The sequence below is a fragment of the Lissotriton helveticus genome, chromosome 4_1, assembly GCF_964261635.1.
Source record: "Lissotriton helveticus chromosome 4_1, aLisHel1.1, whole genome shotgun sequence".
In the NCBI taxonomy this organism is placed as follows: Eukaryota; Metazoa; Chordata; class Amphibia; order Caudata; family Salamandridae; genus Lissotriton; species Lissotriton helveticus.
The window spans coordinates 1,652,902,066-1,652,924,639 of record NC_136063.1 but is presented as its reverse complement, the minus strand read 5'-3'; the positions used below and the strand labels follow the sequence as shown (position 1 = coordinate 1,652,924,639).

At 49.3% G+C, this 22,574-nt stretch overlaps 1 protein-coding gene across 26 annotated transcripts in view; it reads right to left on the bottom strand.

The window, feature by feature from the left end:
- The window catches only part of CLASP2 (cytoplasmic linker associated protein 2), a 2,039,150-nt gene that overhangs the window by 719,385 nt on the left and 1,297,191 nt on the right, over nt 1–22,574 (bottom strand). For 22 of the 26 annotated variants that reach the window (XM_078688302.1, XM_078688307.1, XM_078688305.1 and 19 more), the window contains one exon: nt 21,294–21,395. In XM_078688302.1, the coding sequence (XP_078544428.1) occupies nt 21,294–21,395 (102 nt within the window). Of the gene's footprint in view, nt 1–21,144; nt 21,172–21,293; nt 21,396–22,574 lie in introns of all 26 variants that reach the window. The other 4 variants (XM_078688301.1, XM_078688303.1, XM_078688315.1 and 1 more) reach the window with 1 other exon arrangement.

Here is a 22,574-nt window from a genome sequence, read left to right as displayed (position 1 = left end):
TTGTAGAAGTTTCAAGTGATCCCCCAACACGCGGTGGTATTGCGGTGGCATGGCTGGAGGGGTTGTCTCGAAGGGGAGGGAGTAGCCCCTTCGGACGATTTGCAGCACCCACCTGTCCGAAGTGACAGTGCGCCAGTGGAAGTGGTGATGGCGAACCCTGCCCCCCACTGGCGTCACATGGGCCTGAAAGCACGGACTAGGAGGGCTTAGAGGCGGATGCTGCAGGGGAAGGTGTGGACTGGCCTCGCTGTTGTCCCCGACAACCGCCACGGCAGTTTCCACAGCCGCCACCGCGCTGGATGTTAGGTTGCGGTGCGTGGCTGGCAGCACGTGTGGGAGCGCCCCTTACTTGGCCACGAAAGGAGCGAGCGGCACCCGTTTGCTGGCGCGGGGCCGAGAGGCCCAAGGACTTGGCCGTAGCCCTGGAGTCCTTAAAGCGCTCAAGCGCATGGTCTGCCTTGTCGCCAAAGAGGAGACGGCCATCAAACTGCATGTCCATAAGGGTGTTTTGGACATCAGCCGTAAAGTTGGCGGACCTCAACCAGGCGTGGCGGCGGTGAATCGCCACCGTCGTTGCCATCGCTCTGCCCAGTGAGTCCGTGGTATCCAGCCCACACCGGATAGAAAACCGTTCCGCATCTCGACCCTCCACAAGGGCTTGGGAGAGTTTAGTCTGGACCTCTGCCAGACATTGTGGCAAAACGTCCGCAACCGTGTCCCACAGAGAGTGGGTGTAGGGGCCCAAGAGGCATGCGGTGTTGGCCGACCGCAGTACCAAACTCAGGGAGGAGAATACCGTATTACCGTATTGCTCATACCTCTTGGATTCCCGATCGGGCGGGGCTGTCGGGAATGCGGTCTGGGAGTTAGAGGCCTGGATGACCAGACTCTCGGGGGTAGGGTGGGAGGATAGGAAGCAAGGGTCACCCGGAGCCGGGAGGTGGCGTCTGGCCACGTTCCTATCTACAGGCCGTCAAGGCCTCATTAAACGGCAGCAGAGGCTCAGCCGAGCTTGACTGCGGTTTAAGGACCTCAGTGAGGAGGTTAGTCCTCAAGGCCGTGACAGGGAGCTCAAGGACCAAGGCCTTGACTGCCCTCATCAGCACCACACTGTAGGTAGCCCCCTCCTCCGAAGCCACGGTAGGAGGGGAGACAAAACACCAGTGTCTGGCGAAGTGTCCAGACCACTGGCATCCCCAAGCTCACCTGCCCAGTCCTGCTGAGACTGACACTCCTGTGTCAGAGGGTCCTCAGACCCCTCCCAATACTCCTCGTCACCCATCTCCTGATAGTCGGGGTTGTCAAAGGATGGGGCCGGTTCATTGAAGTAGAAATCTCCAAGCGATGTCGAGAGCGGCGCCGCTCCGGAACCGAATCGAGGGAGGCATCGGGGATGGCGCCACCCGGAGGTGACACCCTGGGGGTCGGTGCTGGTGAGGTCGTCAGGTCGACCGGCGAAGACCCTGATCCAGAACCGGATCCAGTGGGGCCCTGCGGCGCCGGGACTGAAGTCGCCATCGGTGTCGGGACCGAAGCACCCGACGGCGTCGAGACCAAAGCACCCGACGGCGTCGAGACCAAAGCACCCGACGGCGTCGAGACAAAAGCACCCGGCGGCGTCGAGACAAAAGCACCCGGCGGCGTCGAGGCCGAAGCCCCAGACCCGCTGGGGCCCCCAGACGGGGCTGCTGGGCCCGAAGGCGCCGCGGAACCCGACGGAGGAGAGAGCGACCTCATGGCCATGAGGAAGCGCTCGATCTCCTCTGGCGTCACGTCCCGCCCAGGGACCGGTGGGCATGAAGTAGGCCGCGACGCATGCAACTCCGACGGAGCAGCGTGAGCGGTGTCACCCGAACCCCTGGCCGCATCGCGCGAGCGTCGGGGGGGCGGGAGGGGGGAAGGACGGGGGGAGTCGGAAGACCGATGATGCCTCTTCGACTTCTTGTGCTTACCTGAGGACTTCGAGCCCAAAGACCGATGACGACTCCCGGAGCTATGGTGGCTCCGACCCCGCGACCGGTCCCTCGACCTCCGTCCGGACCGGGACCACGAGCAGCGTGGGGCCGACCGCCGGAGCTCGAGCCGCTTGCGGGACCGCTCCCGCCTAGCTTTGGACGTTGGGGCTCGGCAGTCGGGGCAGGCCTTGTGGTCGAAGCCCAAACAGTGAAGGCACCGGCGATGGGGGTCGGTAACCAGCATCAGTCGGTCACAGTCTTCTCAGGGTTTAAACCCGGGCATCCCTACCGTCACCGTCGGAGTCGTGTAGACTTCGAAAAGGATCAAAAATGATCGAAAAAGTTTAGTCAAAAATTGACTAAGGGTACCACTTTTTCCAGATCGGCGCTTGCTGGCGCGGAAAAAAGAAGAACTGACGTCAGTGCGCGAGGGCGGCGTCTAAGTACTCCGGCGACGTCATCCCGGCGCCAACGACGCCGACGACGGACGCGGAGCCGCAGACGATGCCTACCGACGCGCAAGGGTACTGCTTCGAAAATTTCTGGATCCAGTCTGACGCCTGGGGATATTCTAAGGTAAGGAATCTAATACTAACCTGTTTCTTTCAGATAGGCTGTTTTGATAGTGGGGACACTAAGAGGACAAGAATGAAGAGAGAAGGCTGATATGGCAGATAAATACCTCTTTCAAGTGCACAATGAAAAGCCCTGCTGGGCCAGGGTGAGAATAAACAAAAGAACCTGGGAAAGGGGAGCAGATAAGGGTTCGATTTTTTTCTCAGCACACCATGCCCCAAATGCATTCCAACAGCCGGTGTATAACATTTTGGTGGAGGGATGCCGAGCTGCCAAGATAACGTCACATACTTCGGGCACAAAGTCGAAAGCTGGCAACTGTCGGCCCTCAATCTCCATGCATGAAGGCAGAGGGTTGATGGGTTTGGTGGAGAATCCTCCCATACTGCTGCGACAGATCACCCCGAAGTGGTAGCCTAATCGGAGGATTAACTGCCATGCTCAACAGCTTCGGGATATCAGACTGTCCGAGCTTAGTCAAGAGCCACAAGGATGACTTGGGCCTAGTTGTTCTCGATCTTGAGAACTCTGGGCACGAGGAGTATGGACGGGAAGGCGTACTGGATGTCTGAGCTCCACTCAAGAAAGAAAGCATCTATGAGCAAGAGCCGCCTTGGAAACTCCAGTGTGCATAACTGATGACACTACATGTTCTCCACTGTGGTGAACAAATCTAACAAAGGCTCTCCCGACTGCTAAAAGAGACCTTGCACCACCTCTGCATGGAGACACCATTCATTATCCGCAAGACATCTTTCGGCTAAGTTTGTGTCATCTGGCGTTCAGAGTACCCATCAGGTGTTGAACAACCAGGGAAATGCCTTGAAGTTCCAGCCATGTCCAGAGATTCAGTGCCTCTTGACAAAGTGTCCACAACCCCAGCCAGCCCCGTTTGTGCAGAACCACATGGCGGTGGTAATGTAATGTAATGTAATGTCACATTTTTATAGCGCAGCTATCACTCCAAGGAGCATCTTGGCGCTGTGTATCGTAGCCAGATGGATCAGGCCGCTGACAGATGGAGTTCAGAAGTCCTACGCGCTTATACTAAGACTTTACAAGCTGTATCAGGGAGTGTATAGATCCATGTTTTCAGCCCTTTCCTGAATTGGCTCTCAGTGGTGCATTGTCGCAATTTTGGGGGGAGCTTGTTCCAAGCCCTAGATCCCATGACTACAAGGGATTTTCCTCCCTTGGTGGAGAGCTTATATCTGGGAACCACCAGTAGGTTCAGGTTTGATGACCTAAGGACCCGTGAAGGTGCATAGCGCCTAAAACCATTCGCAAGATATTTAGGCCCTTGTGAATGGAAGGCTCTGAAGATGATTACCAGCAGTTTAAACAGGATACGCTTATTTATTGGCAACCAGTGGAGGGCTTTGAGCGCGACCGAGGCGGACGACTTCCTTGGCCAGCCAAGGACAAGGCGTGCGGCTGCGTGCTGGACCATCTGCAGTCTGTGGAGCACGGATTGATTGGCTCCCACATACAGACTATTGCAGTAATCCAGCCTAGATGTTATCAGTGCAACCGCCACCGTTTTCCTGGCATCCAAGGGCAGAAGGTCAAAGAATTTTCGGAGACCTCTAATGATGTTAAAACAGGTGCCAGCCACGGTCATGGCCTGTTGCTTAGATGAGAGGGAGTCGTCAAACTTGATGCCCAGATTGCGTGCGGCAGCAATGGTATTGGGGGGGGTGGGGGGGAGAGGCTTCTGCGTCTTCCGGCCTCCATAGTTTGGGTGAAAACAAGTTTTGCTGCCCGAATGGCAGAATTTCGGTTTTACCCGAATTACACTTAAGATGATTATTCCTCATCCAGTCAAAAGTGGCTGCGAGGCAGTTTTTAAGGTTTTCTTCTGCTCCGGGCAGCTCCCTATCCAGTACTAGGATAAGCTGAGTGTCGTCAGCATACGAGATCGTACTGATCTGAAAAGAAGAAATTAGTTCGATCAGGGGGACCATATACAGATTAAAAAGTACAGGGCTCAAACTGGAGCCCTGCGGCACCCCCCACATCAGAACCTTCTCCTCAGAGCAGAACTCACCTAGCACGGTAACTTGCCACCTCTGGTTAAGGAAGTTTGTTAGCCATGCCAGTACAGTTCCTGCTATCCCTGATGTTACTAGAAGGTCAATCAGTATGGTATGTGACATCGTATCGAACGCCGCCGATAGATCAAGCAGGATCAGTACGGCCTTCTTCCCCTGGTCATTGGCGTCCCGCACGGACTCCACGGTGAAGAGGAGGGCAGATTCTGTCGAATGCTGAGCCCCAAACCCTGCCTGATGGGAATGCAGAATATTATTTCCTTCTAGAAATTCAGTGAGTTGTTTATTCACGAATGTTTCGGTGAGTTTAAATAACACTGAAATTAAGGAGATGGGGCGAAGGTTAGAGAGATTTGCCGGATCTACTGAGGGTTTTTTCTGTAAAGGTTTAACTGCAGCTAATTTCCAGTCACTAGGTATCTCGGCGGTAGCCATTGATGTGTTAATGATACCAATAATGATGGGATTCACCGAGTCTATTATTGCTTGTAGAAAACGCGGAGGACAGGGATGAAAGGGTGAGCCCGATTTACTAGAAAGAATGGCTAGATGGGACTCCTCTAGCCCCACAGGGCGAAACTTTTTAAACCGGACTCTTTCCGTGTCCTCCCCATTCATCCCATCCAGGGGGGGGGGTTGCCGGTTGAGGAAAGTCTCTGATTATGTCCTGTATCTTTTGCTCAAAATGGTTAGCAATGACATTACATAAAGTCAAAGAGGGTGGAATGTCTTGCGAAAGTACTCCAGGGTTCCTATAACTATTGACTATCCTAAAAATGTATTTCTGTCTATTATCCGCGGAAGAGATAGCTTCCAGATAGTATGCTTTTTTTGCAAGTTTAATCAAAGCGTGATACTGCCGCCGATCCGCATACTGAGCTCGGCCGCATGATAATTTCGGCACCATCTCCGTTCCAGCGTTCTAACTTCGCCTAATTTTTCCTTTAAAGACAATGAGAACCATTGTGCAGAAGCTTTTTTCGCTCCGTGTGTCTTGCCTGAGCATGTGGGATCCAAAGACCCACTAAGCCCGGTGATCTGCTATCCTTGGGAGCTCCAGGTTGGCAATTAGCTTTTTCCAGCCGGGTTTGGCTTGCCCACCTGATTTGCTAGCGCCTTTCCCTGGCGGGTTGCCTTCCACAACAAGCTCAAATGGGATGAGTTTGTGGTCGGACCATGTTTGTACACAAGGAGGCTTAACCCTCAGAAGGTCTAAATTGGAACAGACACAGTCAAGCATATGCCCCGCTTTGTGTGTGGAATCATGGGTTAGCAGAGTTAGCCCAAGTACATTGATTATATCCCTGAAGCAGCCCGCCCCCGTATCAGTGGTCGAGTCCAGATGCAAATTTAAATCACCTAACAGCGTGAAATTAGCAGATCTAAGGGCAAGGTCGCTAAGAACCTCCCCGATGCTTTCCAAAAAATCTTTTGGAGGACCGGGTGGGCGATAAACTAGCGCACCTGAGAGTGCAAAGGACTCATGAATCTTTAAACAAAAGGCCATACTCTCCGCCCCTTTAATATCTGGTAATTCATAAGTGGTGCACTTCAGAGTATCGTGATAGATAATAGCTAGCCCCCACGTTGCTCCTGCCTATCCAGTCTTTTAATTAGGTAGACCGGCGGGAGAGCCCGTGCGATATCTGGATTGCACCAGACTTTCAGCCAAGTCTCTGTAATAAGAAGCCAATCGAGCTCTTCTTCCGTGATTAGATCGAATATATGTGACGCATTCTTACACATTGATCTGGCATTAATAAGTCCCCCCCCGAAGAGCAAAGGAGCCTTTATTCCCTGAGCAAATCTGTTCAGGGGCCACCACTGTCTTGCAGTGCCGACATCCGACAGGACCTTCCCATTTATCTATCTTTAGCGCGTTATAACACCGGGGAGCGCCTTTATTTAGGGATAGTATGAACTCTCTGGACAAACCCTGTTTAGAGGACTGTTGGACAGCATGATCTGCCCTCAGCCCGGCCGTGGCACGGACGGGCACAGACGGGCTTACATTTGGCGCACCTTTGGTGCGCCCACTGGGCGCGTACGCTGCGCGCGTACGCTGCGCGACGGCTTCATGTGAGCTTTAAATAGGAGGCTGCTATGGGTCCTAGTGTAACCACTAGACCGTCAGCTCCTCCAAAATGGCCCCTGGAAGTGAGTGTGCTTCACTTCCTCTGTTCTGCGCTAGCTGGCTCCCTCCACAACAAACAGCACAAGCTGCGGTGGAACGGGGAGATAGGCCGTGTCTAAAGCAGTAGGTTCCCCCAAATGATATTATTCCAATAACGTGCAAACAACATAAATTGCTAAAGTTTTTTAAAAGCTGTACTGTGAAGAATATCGATCATTCAAACCACAGACAAAACGGCTATTTTAAAATGCAAAAGTGCAGATTTTAGGCAAATACACAAGCCGCAACCTCAGCAGCGTGCTAGGGACTTCAGTATCAGTTATTACTGCAGCGCGCCAAGACTGCTCTCCCTAAATAGGAGGCTGCTAAGGGTCCTAGTGTAACCACTAGACCGTCAGCTCCTCCAAAATGGCCCCCGGAAGTGAGTGTGCTTCACTTCCTCTGTTCCGCACTAGCTGGCTCCCTCCACAACAAACAGCACAAGCTGCGGTGGAACGGGGAGATAGGCCGTGTCTAAAGCAGTAGGTTCCCCCAAATGATATTATTCCAATAACGTGCAAACAACATAAATTGCTAAAGTTTTTTAAAAGCTGTACTGTGCAGAATATCGATCATTCAAACCACAGACAAAACGGCGATTTTAAAATGCAAAAGTGCAGATTTTAGGCAAATACACAAGCCACGACCTCAGCAGCGTGCTAGGGACTTCAGTATCGGTTATTACTGGTGTTGTGTGTGAACACTTAAACCAGCCTTTGCTTGATGGAGGGTAGAAAGAAGGCTTTCAATACCAGCCAGATCGCTCAGAGCTCCAAAAGGTTGATGTGGAGTTCAGAGACCAGAGGTCTCTGATTGCCACCTCTCCTAGATGGCCATCCCAGCTCAGATATGACGCATTTGTCACTACTGTCGGATCTGGTAGGGGAAGGGAGAGGGGTATACCGCTGTCCCAATTGCTGTTCGTTAACCACCAATGTAGATCTTTGACAGTGTCCTCCAAGATCTGGACCAAGTTGGAGAGATTGTCCTGATGCTGCACTTAGTATAATTTCAGGTCCCACGGCAGAGCCCACATATGCCAATAGGTATGTGTCATCAGCAGGATGCAGGTGGCCATGAAGCCCAGCAGCCTCAGAGTTAATCTCACCAAAACCCAGGATAGATGCTGAAACATCGGTATCATAGCCTGGACTTGCCTTTCAGCTGTATAAGGCTCAAACTGCACTGTGCCCAGAACTGCTTCAATGAAGGGGAGCATCAGAGAAGGGGCCAGGTGTGACTACGGCACGTTTACAGTGAACCTCAACGAGTGCAGGAGGTCCGCCATAGTCTGGAGGTGAGAGATAACTGCCTGGGATGAGTCTGCCTTCATCAGCCAGTCATCGAGATAGGGGAAGACTGGGACCCCTGATCTCCGCAGATGACCTGCAACCACCACCATCACCTTGGTGACCACCCAAGGGGCCTTGGTAAGGCCAAAATGCAGCATTGTGAACTGTTAGTGCTCGTGAGCTACCGTGAACCGCAGGTAACGTCTGTAGGAAGGCAGGACGGGAATGTGGAAGTATGTGTCCAGCAAGTCCAACACTACCATCTGGTCTCCTGGGTCCAAAGCAGACAGGTCTTGAGCAAGAGTTAGCATTTTGAATTTCTAATTTTTCGGGAAGAAATTTAGAGGGCGCAAGTCTAGGATAGGATCAAGGCCTCCATCCTTTTTGGGAACCAGAATGTATCAGGAGTAGCAACAACTACCTTCTGCTGCTGCTGGCACCCTCCCTATGGCCCCCTTGCCCTAGAGAGCTGCCACTTCCTGGTGAAGTAAGAAAGGTGGTCTTCCATCAGCCAGCCGCAAGTGGTTGGCATGGGTGGAGAGTGGTCAAGAAGGGTAGGGAGTAGCCTCTTTGGACAATTTGGAGAACCCACCAGTCTGATGTTATCGAACTCCAGTGGAGCAGGTGATAGTGTATCCAGTCTCTCAATGGGTGCCAATGACAATTAGAGGGTAAACTAAAGAGGTTTCGAGGCTGCGGCTGTTGGGGAGTTGTGGAATGGCCCAACCTATGGCTGCCTGCCCACGTGATTTGTGGGTACCGCGTCCTCTGCCACGCAGGGGCTGAGAAGCTTGCGTGCTGTTGTGGCTGGTTGAGTAGAGACATGGCTGGAAGTTCCTTCCATGGCCACAAAAGAAGTGAAAGGCTGACTAGGGTTGGCAAGAAGTCATGGAAAGGCCCAAGGACCTGGCCATAGCTCTGCTATCCTTAAAGCGCTACGGCGCTGAACCCGCCTTGTCTCCAAAGAGACAGGAGCCATAAAAGGGCATGTCTATGATCGAAGCCTGCATATTCCCCCCAAACACAGCTGTTCTCAGAGTAGTGCTGTAAAGCCAACAAAGAGGAAACAGCTTTGCCTAATGAGTTAGTCGCAACCAGCTCACATCGGATCGGGACCTTAACTGTTTCCCTCCCATCAGCAATAGCCTGGGAGGTTGGGGTGTTATGTGAGGAAATTGGGCCCCCCTGGGGCAAGCGTTGGCGGCAGGTAATTGTCCTATACACAGGAGCCCATGTGAAGGGCTTGGAACAGGCTCCAAGTAGGATGTCTATGAAGGCTTAATTAAATGGGAGAAGCAGTTTGGATGAGATATCTCCCAGCTGAAGCACCGCCATCAAGACGTTAGTCTTTACTCCCACAGAAGGCAGATAAAGGTCCAGGACCTTGGCTGCCCCGTCACTACCACAGCAAATGAGGCTCCCTCCTCCTTAGCCAAGGTAGGAGGAGAGACCAAGCCAGTTTCTGGGGAGGTGTCCAGTCCATTGGCACCCGCCAAATCTTCAAACCGGGTGTCCTCATTGTGGTCTAGCGGCTGGTATTCATAAAGGTTAGTGGCACTCCCAATCTTCCCCAAGTCCTAGCCCATAAAAATAGGGCTCAGACCTTGTTGGAATGCCTCCAGTCAGCGCTAGAGTCGGATGACGTCCATTCGGCTCGGTGTCGGGGGTAAGAATGGGAATGGCACCACCAAAGGGAACCGGCACCGCCGGAAGTATTTGAAACAGGACCAGCACGGGGAAAGGTCAAGATGGCTCAACCAGTGCCGGTTCAAATCAGTCTGTGGAGCCAAGGGGCCTGACTGGTGCCGAGGGCAAATCTGCCAGCAGAGACCAGTAGGGGCCCCTCCAGATTCCACAGTGCTCCAAGGCTCTCTAGCAGGGACGGGCTGCCCAAATAGGAGGGCATGTCGCTCCGGCTCCCAGAAACTCAAGGAGGCGTAGATATGGCCCAAGTGCAGACTCAACGACAGATCCAGGCCTCAAGTGTTGACGTTCCATCATCTCGTAGGGTGACTCCAATGGATGGGGCGAAGTCAAAGACCTCTTCAACTTCTTGCTCTTTTTCTTCTTGTGGGACTTACCGGAATGGGACTACAGCAAAGGAGATTTTTGGCTCCGTGACCCATCCCAGGTGCTTCCTCTTGACCCGGCTAGTGAATGTTGCGGAGTCGCAAGTCGAGCGGCAAGGGGCTTGAGGGATTGCTCCCTCAAGTCCTTGGGGTGCATAGCGCTACAATCGGCGCAGGTCTTGGTGTCATGGTTGTTTCCGAGGCACCAGAGACAGAAAAGGTGCGTGTCCGTCACCAACATTTATCAGTGATAGGCACTGCAGGACTTGAATCTAGCCTTCTTCGTTGACATCTCTGCTACACTAGCAGGCAAGTCTAAAAAAATGTCGACAAAACGTCAAACAAACACCACCAAAAATTAATTGGGGGTAGCTCTCTCTGAATCTGTGCTGACTGGCACCAAAGAATAGAACTGATGTCAGCATGCAGGTGTGGCGCCTATATAGGCACCACCCATGTCACTTCCGGACCGGACAACACAATGCAGAGCCGAACAACGCCACCTACCAGCATGTTGGGGTACTGCTCACGAAAAATGTCCAGATTCAGTCTGACGCCTGGGATTCAGGGGAAAGAAATGCAGCTAGAATTCTCTATCAGATACCATCATTTATTTAAAGGGATAGTAATGGGAGCTGGTGATATTTGCCGGGAGAATGTCTTGGTGGTATGTAGTCAGTTTAATTGTTGTACTATTGCATTTAAGACTTTAATGAGGAAGCATCAATGTTTTGTGCCATTTAAATAGCTAATTCCTCAGAAATATCATATTTCCAGAAAACGGTACAGAAACTGGTGCAAATCAATACTCTCCTCACAAGGCAACACGTTTACAAAACAGCTATCATTTCCTTGAAAAATCATCACTCATTCATCTAAATTAAAAGGCACTGGCGCACATGTACATCACAGTGACTAAAGTCACGAGAAGACCATGATCAATTTGCATCTGACAACCACAGATACTTTCGCACCACCATGAATCCTTTTGTACCACACATCCTAAGTACAAGATGAAAGATATCAAGAAAATTATGCTAATTGTTATCTCACATGCGAACAGTGCATAGTTCTGATGGAGCTTTCACTCTGGACCAATACTTCTTTACTTAAAACTGAAATAATGGTTTTATGATATCTATTTAAAACCTGAGAACACCAAAAGAAAATTCAAATCTCTAAAATAGGTTTAGATGAATCTGAATCAGAATGTGGATACATAGATTGGGGCCTTCTTTTGTTTTTACTGATATTTTATGATTAAAAGATCACAAAATACTTTAATGCTTGAAAGGTGCTTCAAGGGACCTTTTGGCCCGGCCCGCTTGTAGAAAGCAGTTTCCAAACAATTTGAGAAAAAGGGAGTACTGAATCCAAAATAACTTGTGATTGTTCCAACATACCAGTTAATCTTTTCTGAAACTTTACCAAGTATTGTTTACCTTTAACAAAGCAGTTACATTGATACTCCAGAAACTAATGCAATATTTGTGGGATCAAGAATTAGCAAAAGTAGTTCAAGTATTTACAAGCAAATATCAACTGTATAGTGTTTTCTAAGGTAGTTGGAGCCAACTATGTTACTACTCTAAAGATTACATCAAAATTAACTTGAAGGGCGAAAGACACTTGATCGTGGCACATATTACTTGGGCATGGGTATTTTCTGCAGCAGGAAGTCCCCTAACTCCTTTAAAACGCCCAAAATATGAGATACAATCTAACACAACACAGATACCTTTTAAGCATGATTATTTGGGTTAACGGCACTTAAGGTGAAAAGGGTATTTAAGAATATACAACTTGCAAAAAAGTATATAATGAGAAAATCTCCTAGAAACATTGACGAAAAATGTAAGAAAGAAGAAGGATCCTGCAAACCATTTAGAGGCACACTTAAACCAATAGCTCTATTCAACGTAATAAGGAACGCAGTTTTATAAATTACTATTGACCAACTTACTTACCTTCGGTAATGCTCTTTCTGGTGGATATTCTAACCAGAGATTCCGCAAAATCTTTGGGGTAAGTCAAAGTTAAATTTCCAAGGCAAATACAAAAAATTAAAGTGGGACTAAACCCCATCCTGTCACTGTGGTTCCAAAGAGAAGGCGCGCAGGAGTCCAGATTTAATTCAGCATCTTTTGAGCTTGCTGGCAATGGAGCAGACATCCCGGCTGGTCCAGACTTACCCAGAGTTCTCTGGGGTGTTTTCGACCTAGCAGCAAATTAAGACCTTTCAGGAGATCATGATGCACATCTTTTCTGCTCTTCTGGCTCTCTCTGGTGCACATGTCTCACAGAGCCCCTAAACAGGGTTAACACCCACATGTCTTCCCACTACACCCTTGGATCCAGACATCGAGCCTGTACTGCCTCCAGTACAAGCATCAAGTCCAGCCTCACAGTCATGTCATGTCACATGTTTTAATATAGCGCAACTTTTCACTGCGAGGTCTCAAGGCGCTTGCAGCAAAACGGTAGACAACGTTAGAAGCTATTGTGGGCAGTGTCGAAGGTTATTTAGAGAACAGCCAAGTTTTGAGAGTTTTACTGAATTGTTTGCGTTCGGTGATGGATAAAAGGTGGGGGGCAGTTTGTTCCAAAGCAATGGAGCCAGATAGGAGAAGGAACGATGGCCATTACGGAAAGTACGGACACGTGGTTGAATCAGGAATGATTTGTTACTGGACCTTAAGGGTCTTTTGGGTACATACCAGTTGAGTTTCTTTCGAAAATATTCAGGACCGGTGTTGTACAGAGTCTTGTGTGTCATACTCAAAATCTTACAATAGCTTCGTAGACGAACAGGGAGCCAGTGGAGTTTTTTCAGGCATGGGGCAGAGGTTGTTCTGGGAGGAAGATTCAGAACCAATCTGGCTGCAGCATTCTGGAGGGTCTGCAGCTTTGAAAGCAGGTCCTCATTGAGTGCGGCATACAGGATGTTGCCATAGTGCAAATGGCTGATGATCAAGCCCTGTACCAGAGGTTTCCTGGCTTCAATAGGAAGCCACTTGAAAATCTTCCGAAGATTACGCATGAGTCCATAACAGATTCCTGTGACCTGGTTGACATCGTTTTTCATGGATATGGCACAGTCTATCGTTATTCCCAGGTTACGTACTGCTGGTTTTGGGGAGGGACATGCTCCCAGTTCAGGAGGCCACTCTTGTGACCAGGATTTTCCAGCATTGCCAAACAGAATGACTTTGGTTTTATAGTATTCAATTGGAGTTTGTTGTTACTCATCCAGTTACTAATATCAATCATGCAGTTTTTGAAACGAGAACGGGTACCAGAATAATCTGTACCGCATGTGGTAAGCAATTTGGTATCTTCAGCGTACGATATGGTTACAAAAACGCATGAATTGATGATCTTCGCCAACGGGGTAAGACCCTGCTGCACGGACAGCCATTGATGACCAGGCGCGAACACCCGTGTTAGACACAGAAATGATGTCAGCCCGAGCTTGCTAGAAGATATAAATTCAGTGCAACCAGTTATCATGCTTCCTGGCTCCAACCACACACCCCTATGATTAATGACTCAACTTGTTTTTGGCTCTGACTCTGATCCTACCCATAACAGAGAGCAATTCTGAATATGGATGACGATGGCTTGCTCCCCCTTATTATACTGATGGTGCCTTATACCCTGACTTACAAAAGGGCTTGACATCTCCATTGAAACAGAGCGTGACACGCTGCATGGGTCATTGATAGAGGAAAGTGCCTGATTTGCGGTGGTCAGTCCAAAAGCAGCTAAGGTACTAGAATTAAAGTTACCCTCCACTGAAACTAACCTTTTCTCTCACTCATTGACTCTCTCACGGATGCCTTAATGGCTATGTGGTGGAAACCAAGTTCTTGCTCACCGGTTCATCAACAAGTAGCTAGATGACACAGGCCCCTGTCCTGTCCGTGGACAAGAATTTCTTGCCAAGAAACCCTACCCATGAAAGTCTCTTTGTGCAGGCATCTACCAGTAGGAGTTCATCTTAATTAATTTCCAACTAACCCCCAAGACACAGCATCCAACACAATGGATGGATAGGGCAAATAGATGTTTTCTTCTTCAATCTTGGCACTGCAGTCGATAACTGCAGTATGTTTATTGGGCCACTTTTGTGATTATTCCATCTTGTTGCGTGCGCTAACTGCAGGCACTTTCAGTACACCACCTTGTTCCTAGCCAAATTGGCTTTCGTTTTACCTAAGGTTCTGACTCCCTTTCCTGTTGGGCAGTCCAAACTCTACCAGCGTTGTTTGCTACCCCACACTTTTCTAAAGGAGAAGAGTGCTCCATCGGTTGGACCACAAAAGGGCCTAGTTTTTTATATCTATTGTACCAAGACCCATCAAAAGGAAGCTCTCGAGTAACAACATGTAGCACTTATTTGCACCACACACCTGTAATCAAATAGTTTAGCCAAGCAAATAAAGTGCTGCACTCAACTCATCTTAGTAGAAAACACGACTAAAGTACAAATTACTTACCTTCGGTAACGAAGTATCTGGTAGAGACGATTCTAGCCGCAGATTCCTTAACTTAGAATTATCCCCAGGCGTGAGACTGGTTCCGGAAAACCTTTTGCCACAGCATCCCTGCGCGCCGGGGGGATGGCACCCTGTGACTCCGCCCTGACGTCGTCCGCGACGTCAGTGAGGATACCCAAGTCCTACCCCGGCGCGCCTACGTCCGTTTTCTTCGGAGAACTTTTCCACGCCACAACGCGGAGCCATCACAAACAAAAACTGTGAGACCACGGGAACAGTGTGCAAAAAAATCAGCTAAAGGGAAGAAACGAATTGTGAGGAACAGCACCATCCAGAATAATGCCAGGTACAATGCACCAAGGAAAGCACAGAGCACAGCTACTGCTAAGCAAGCCTGCAAACAAATACTACAGCCTCCCCGGGGGCAGAAAGCATATGAAAAATTGCACAGCAGACAAAGAAGTCTGCACCCACCGCCCAGAAGAGAGAAGAGCACCAAGCCCAGAACGAAAGAGCAACGACAATTCATCCACAGACAACACCAGCAGGGAGAGACAACTCCTAAAAGAGCTAAGGGTCGAGACCCAGCCAAGGAACCTCAACCCCAAGGACTGCAAAGGAGTCAGAAGTACAAGCAACGAATGGAAGAAGGACACAAGAAGGACCAGGGTGCAGGGCCGCAGAATACTCTTGAAACCATCAACCAATCACCAGAAAGGAAGGAATGGAGCAAACAACAAGACGAGCATTCCCCTAGGGAGGGAGTAAGAAAAGGCACTCGCAGGAGACAACCACACGGAGGCAGGCGAGTGTAGAAGACCAAAAAGGGTCCTCGCAGAACGGGGAGGAAGGGTGGGTTGTGATGGAATCTGCGGCTAGAATCATCTCTACCAGATACATCGTTACCGAAGGTAAGTAACTCGTACATCTGATAGACTACTAGCCGCAGATTCCTTAACGTAGAATAGATAGCCTAGCCATACTCAAAGGGAAGGAGGGTCTGCGAGAGGACCGTCCAGCCTGAACACACACAGGGACCTAATAGGGGGTGAGTCACAGGGACAGGGAGAATAGCCCAGTCCCCCCCCAAGCAGTCCTTGCCACCTTGGAGGAACACTGACCCCACAGGGGATACGTCATGAGGACAAGAGAGGCAGCCCAGCCCCCTCCAAGCAGGAGGAAGCATGGACAAGGCGAAAGGGGGGCCAGTGCACCCCAAGCCCATTCAAGGTACCAGAGACCCCTGCCAGAAGCCCCAGAGGTACAGGCAGCGCAGAGGAGTACCTGGGACGAAGAACGACCCCAAGGAGAAGAGGTAGAAGACAAAGGCGTCCACCGGCAAACACATACAGTGAAGAGGGCAGCCAAACCTATCATAGCCTGAAGTAGACAGACAAGATAGAACGGCGCTTCAGTCAATAAGGGCAGGCACGAAAAGAAAGATGTAGTTTTCGCAAGGCTCCAGCAGAACAAGAAGCAGGAGCGCCAGGGCCCACGTCAAGGCCCCCAGCCGCAGACCTGAAGAGCAGGCAGGCGCAGCTGGGCGCTGACAAGCGGCACCGAACTGAACGCCCAGACTATGCCGGGCTCAAAACAAAGGCATGGATAGAAAAAATCTTGAATGACCCCTAGAAGGAGACTGCTCCAGACAGAACCGATCCACGCAGAAGTACGACCAGCCGGAAGATAAGAGGAGAAACAAGTAGAACGGGCCAAGCTGTCAACACAGGAAATTATCCATTCTGGAACACCAGACAGGGGACCAAACCAAACGGCGGACAAAAGGGCAAAAATACCGTAGATGGCCAAGCCACGCCCAGGCAAGAACAAGAAGCCGCACCAGCGGAATACAGCAACACCAGGAGCGGCGAGGAACCCCCAAAGGGGAGTCCACACCCTCCCAGCGTAAGACAAAGCTATACAATAGCTACAAGTACCCCACTTAGGGTATGACATGTCTCAAATAAATTATGGGAACCACTCTTAGGGAAGAAAATCCTGCATCAGAGAACAAAACCAGAAAACCAGTGGCATAAACCACAGAAGGCTTAGTAATCAGCCAAAAAGTGGATGAACCACCAGCCAACTAAAGAGAGGGGCCAACCAAGGGACCCCGAAGGCACAGCAAACCACACAGAAAGTGTAACGGTCACTCCAAACACCAGATTCCAGGAGCAAGTGGGATAACACCTCCCACCTAATCCCAGTGGGTCAACGAAACAGCCTACAGAGGAGGAGGAGGAGGGGGGGAGGGGGATGGGGATGGGGCCCCGCAAGAAGACCGCATGAGTGTTAAACAGAAGGACCCCATCAAAGGGCAGGTCAACCAGACGTTCCCTAATATTTTCAGGAAAAACAGCATCAAATAGCCAAGCATGGCGACGGAGAGCGACAGAAGTGGCCGTAGCACGGCCGAGAGCCTCAGCAACAACAACAGGCCGCACGAAGAATAAACGCGGCCAACTCGCTACTATCAAACATATGACTCCGCAGATCAGCACGGGCACTCTCATGGGAGACATGGGAAAGAAGGGACTCCACAGAGTCCCTCAGGCTGGAAGTAGCCCTAGCCAACACACACAGAGTGTTGAGTGCCCGCAAGGCAGCACTGGAAGAAGCAAAGACGTAACGCCCCCATGAATCCTTCTACCGGGCCTCTCGAGACGGAGGGAACAACACCACAGGCATGGACGAAAAAGCCCTCTGTAGAAGAGAACCTTGAGTAGAAGGGTGGAAGGAAAGGCAAACAGGGTTGTGCGGAGCCGGACGGTGCCAATGCAGGAGCGGCTGAGGCACCAGATCACCCGTGGCAGGGCTCCCCCAAGCCCCCAGAAGAGAATTATGGAGCGACGCTTCAATAGGAAGGAACAGCTCCCGTACCCCAGAGCCCTGGTGGAGAACTTCCAAAAGGTTATCTGTAGGAAATGGAGTGACAGATTCACCCATCCGCAGAATGCCAGCGGCTGTGGAAATAGCCCCAACAAAGGCAACCCTGGCCTCAGTAGGGCGTCACGGAGGAGAAAGTAATTCCTCCGTGGGCGACGGCTGCAGACTGAGCCGTCTGTCCCCAAGTCCAGGGTGAAGCGGCCAGCCCTGGAATAATGGGGGATCCACAGATGAGTGGGGAACCTGAGGGGCCCCAGGGGAAGGCCGGTGGTAAAGTCAGATGCGAACCACGGAAAGAAGAGTTCAAGGATTTAGGCCATGGGAACGGCGAGGAGCCCTCCCTGGAAGATGCCAGTGAAAAGCCATCAATGCGGCGCCCTATCTCCGGGAAAGAAGACACCAACAGATGACAGATCTCAAGGGGAGGAAGGAACCTCGGGAGACAAATCAAGAACCCCAAGCCGGCATGGCTCCGTGGAGTCCGCCACAGGTGCCTGATCGACGTCGATCAGCGCCGGAGTGGGCATTTGCGGCGCTCGGTCGACCCCTGCCACCACATGCTCCCCAGGAGAATGGGGCAGGGTCGACGCCGGTATGACGAAAGAGTGGCGCCGAAAAGGCGCCGGTTCGGCCTCAGACGGGGCAGCCGCCCGCATTAAGGACCAAGAGGGACGATTCCGCGGAAGTCCCCGCGCGAGGTAAGGGATCTGCGGACGTCTAAGGAGGTAGAGGAGGGGCCAAAGAAGACTCCAGAGCCGCAGCATAGGCTGTCATTTGGGCCCTAGTCGCCCCAATGCCGGGAAACGGCGGGTAAGAAGGAGACAGGCGGGTGCGCACATCCCGAGGGGAACCGGCGCCCACCGCTGAAGGAGGACAGGGCCTCGGAGATAAGCTGAAGGACCTACCAGTCAGCGAGAAACGCCCTTGGGGCTGTGGCGAGGGACGATGTCGCGGACAGAACTGGTGGTTCCTGGCCTCCGAGATAGGGGACAGACGCTAGGACGACACTGACCTGGACAATCGGGCCGACAGCAACTTCATCCGGCGCTCCCTCAGTGACTTAGGCATCGCAATCCCTTGAGTTGTGGTGCTCGCCCAGGCACCATATGCAAATCAGGTGAGGGTCCGTCGCCGACATGGGACATGCACAAGAGGTACACGTCTTGAAGCCCGAAGGCATTCGCACACTGTTCCACAAAGCCAAAGCGTGAAAAATAAAAGAAGGCCTGAAAACAGACCAGGACACAATCCGGATCCGCGTTGCACGCGTTGGAAAAGAGAAAAAACTGACGTAGGCGCACCGGGGTGGGACTTATGTATCCTCACTGACGTCACGGATATTGACGACGTCAGGGGGAGTCACGCGGTGCCATCCCCCCGGCACGCTTTATGCTGTGGCAAATTGTTTTCGGGATCCAGTCTCACTCCTGTCGATAATTCTACTTTAAGGAATCTGCGACTAGTAGACTCTATCAGATTAATTGTTACAGGAAGCATTAGGCAATGCAGAATAAACTCTGTGACATTGCCCTGGAGAACTAAATGATGCACCCTGCACTCACTACTGATTGGTGGATCACAACAGGCTGGTTGCAGCAGGAGCCATTGGGTGAAGAATACATTGTACATTGCAAGAGCCCATCGTAGTGAAGAATCAGTTCAATTGTTTGGATAATATCTCTCAGTTAGTAAACCCTCATAGGAGCAAGTGACTCAAATGGAGCCAGAGTACAGACAAAGACCTGTGGCTGGCAATATATCTGGCAAATGCAGTAAAACAACGAATGTCCCTAACACAGAGTAAGTACACAGGACCTTACGGTAAGGTAATAATATGGTTGTCAGAGTTCAAAATTGGAAGAACAGTGCCAGACTGTCAGAAATATAAAAAAACAATTAAAGAAATATGTAAAAAAAAATGTAAAATAACAGAATCGGTTATAAAAGTACATCATTTACTACATACATTACACAATTATTTACACAAATCGATATCATAAAAACACATTCATGTTAAAATCATTTCCAGAGAACAATGGTTCAGAGAGAACAGTTGTCTGACAACCATAATATAACCTTACCGTAAGGTCCTGTGTATTTACTCTGTGTTAGGGACATTCGTTGCTTTACTGTACTTTCCCCCTGTCCCGTATTAGATAGTAAGGGGACCTCCTTTGTTTTCCCTGTAACATATCTGGCAAAGACATCAGAGATGTGTTTGAGTTGTGGCTTTGTAGGATCATTATTTAAAGTCAAACGAGGGATAGCAACAATATGGAAAACATACTTTTTGAGAGGGACAGGGTCAAATGCTTAGAGAGGAAGCAGATATTCAGAGAATCTAGTGCTCCAGAACCCGGCTGACATTTAATTCCAAAGGGTATGCTGGCAAACGGTCTGAAATTGGAGCATTCACAGAATAGGCTCTAGAATGTTACTTTGTGATTGGCTTTGAAGCTCGCTTTGGAAAAGAAAGTGAATTTTCACAATAGATCTGGCTTTAGAAAAGTGTAGAACTTGAACTATAGACTCCATTACACTAAGAGACTCCAAGAAAACTCTAAAAAGAGATTTATCTTAACAAATAATTAAAGACCAGATATATCAGTTGAACTCTTTGGAAAACAAACTTGCTAAATGCCTTCTGATACTTGTACTGTATCCTCAGGTACAAATACCACATACAGCGTGTTCACAATCAGAGGCAGGTCCACAAAACCAACAAATGTCCAGGACCCTGTGCAGAGCTTTACAGCTCACTTCAGAAGTGGCCTATGGTCAAGAGTTGTTCAAGTAATGGAGTAACTGATTCTGATTTTTGGCTCAGAAATGTACTACTGATAAGAAGCACAACATTTTCTATTTCTGTAATGTTTATCATTAATAGTACTTTTCAAAGCATGATTCGGATAGTTAACATTCAGACGTTAAATATTAATAAACAACTTTTGAAAGACACCAAATTAATTGTCCACTGAATACTTCAGCACGTATCACCCAAATATGGACCTAGGTACATTTATAGATTATGAAAGTAATAAACAAAAAGCTCTGTTTTACAATGACCATCAAATCTGTAATCTTTGAATACAGAAGTACGTACAAGTCACTTCATGGATAAAGAAACCTATATCTAGGTCTACAAAACAAACACCAGTAAGTTTTAAGTGCTGCTAATGTAATGTAGCATTCCACCACTTTGGTTTTATGTAGGGTTGGATCATTAGAACTTTTTCCAATGAAAGTATGTGTGATTTTGCAGAGATTTCTGTGTGCTGAAGATACCTTTGATATTTTTTGTGTAATAAGCCAGAATCATAAAGTGACGTCAAAAGAGGGAGCAAATAAATTTAAAAAATGAATAAAGTTTGATAACTGTGTAATTAATAAACTACAGTACATGTTACTCAGATTCAGATGGTGCTCACCTCTCAAAATAGTGTGTTTTCGTTTGTTTGCCTGATGAATCAAATTAAAATGAACCGCTGCAAGTTTTTTTAACGTACTCATAATTTCAATCAATGAATAGATTACAGAAAAGGGATAGATAAAGATCCAGCCCTAATAATTTGTCCAAAGAAAAACGCTCACTTGAAAATGGTTTTGAAACATGCAATGTTGAGTGACCCACACAGCAAAATACCTTCACTTTTGTCGGGTGATGACGAACCTAAGACACAGAACAGTAACTCTCAGTATGCAAGTCTTTTGGTAATTCCAACCTAGTCATTTTTTTTAAATCATTTGCCCTCTCTAATGCAACATGTGTCGGAATGATAAATGAATACGTACGTTGTGACTGAGACACTAATTTCGTCCGGCTCCGTCCTCTTGAATCTGTTTTAGTGGTTGAAATTCCAGTAGATGCTGCTGAAAGTTTTGTCCTTATGCGACCTGCAAAAAAAATAAAAAAATAAACAATTACAGAACTTGGAGCTTAGGAAGGAAATGGAATTCCCACAGTGAATCTGTGGCTCTATTTATGGAGTAGCTTATTTATGAAGAAAGTAAGACCTGATGTACAAAGCCATTTTGCGGTTGCAAAGCTTGCTATTTACATAATCACAAGATCTGCGACTGCAAGATGGTTATTTGTTATGCATCAACTGAATTTGGAAATTCGTAAACAGGTTACTGAACTAAAAAATAGGTTCAGATAGCCATAACGCACAAGTTACTTACCTTCGGTAACGATATACCTGTAAGAAACATGAGTAGTGATAGATTCCTTACCTTAGAATTACCCCCGGGCGACTGGATCTGGAAAGTTTTTCGTCAGCATTACCCCTGCGCGTCGGTAGGCGTCGTCGTGCGGCTTCACGTGCGTCGTTGGTGCCGGGATGAAGTCGGTGGAGCTACTTAGACGAGCCCAAGCGCGCTGACGTCAGTTCTGTACACGACTTTCCGCGCTAGGAATGCAGAGCCATGCACGAAATTGACCACTGGTGTCATGAAACTAGGGCCCAGAAAGGGATGACCTTAAACCTAGAAATCAGTTCGCAGAACGGGGAGGATGGGTTGGGTGGTAAGGAATCTATCTCTACTAGTGTTTCTTACAGATATATCGTTCCCGAAGGTAAGTAACTTGTGCATCTGAAAGTAACACGTAGTGATAGATTCCTTACCTTAGAATAGATACCCCAGCAATACCAACCCCGGTGGTGGATCTGCGAACCAAGATAACACCAGAAAGTCCTGGAGAACAGAACGGCCAAAGAAGCCGCCTCACCGGACTTGGCTGTCCAGGCAGTAATGATTGGTAAACGTGTGCAGCGAAGCCCACGTAGCTGCCTGACAGATGTCATGCAAGGGAATTCCCCATCTCAAAGCAGTAGTGACTGCCGTCGCCCTGGTAGAATAGGCACGTAGCCCCACCGGAGCCTCCTTTTTAGCCAAAAATTAACTAGCCTTAATGCACAGAATGACCCACTGAGAGATGGTCTGCTTGTGCACGGCCTGACCTTACTTGGCGCCTACGTAGCCAACAAAGTGCTGGTCATCCACCCGGAACTGTTGGTGCGGTTCAGATAGAAAGAGAGCGCACGTTTTTGGTCCAGACGGTGGTGCATTCTT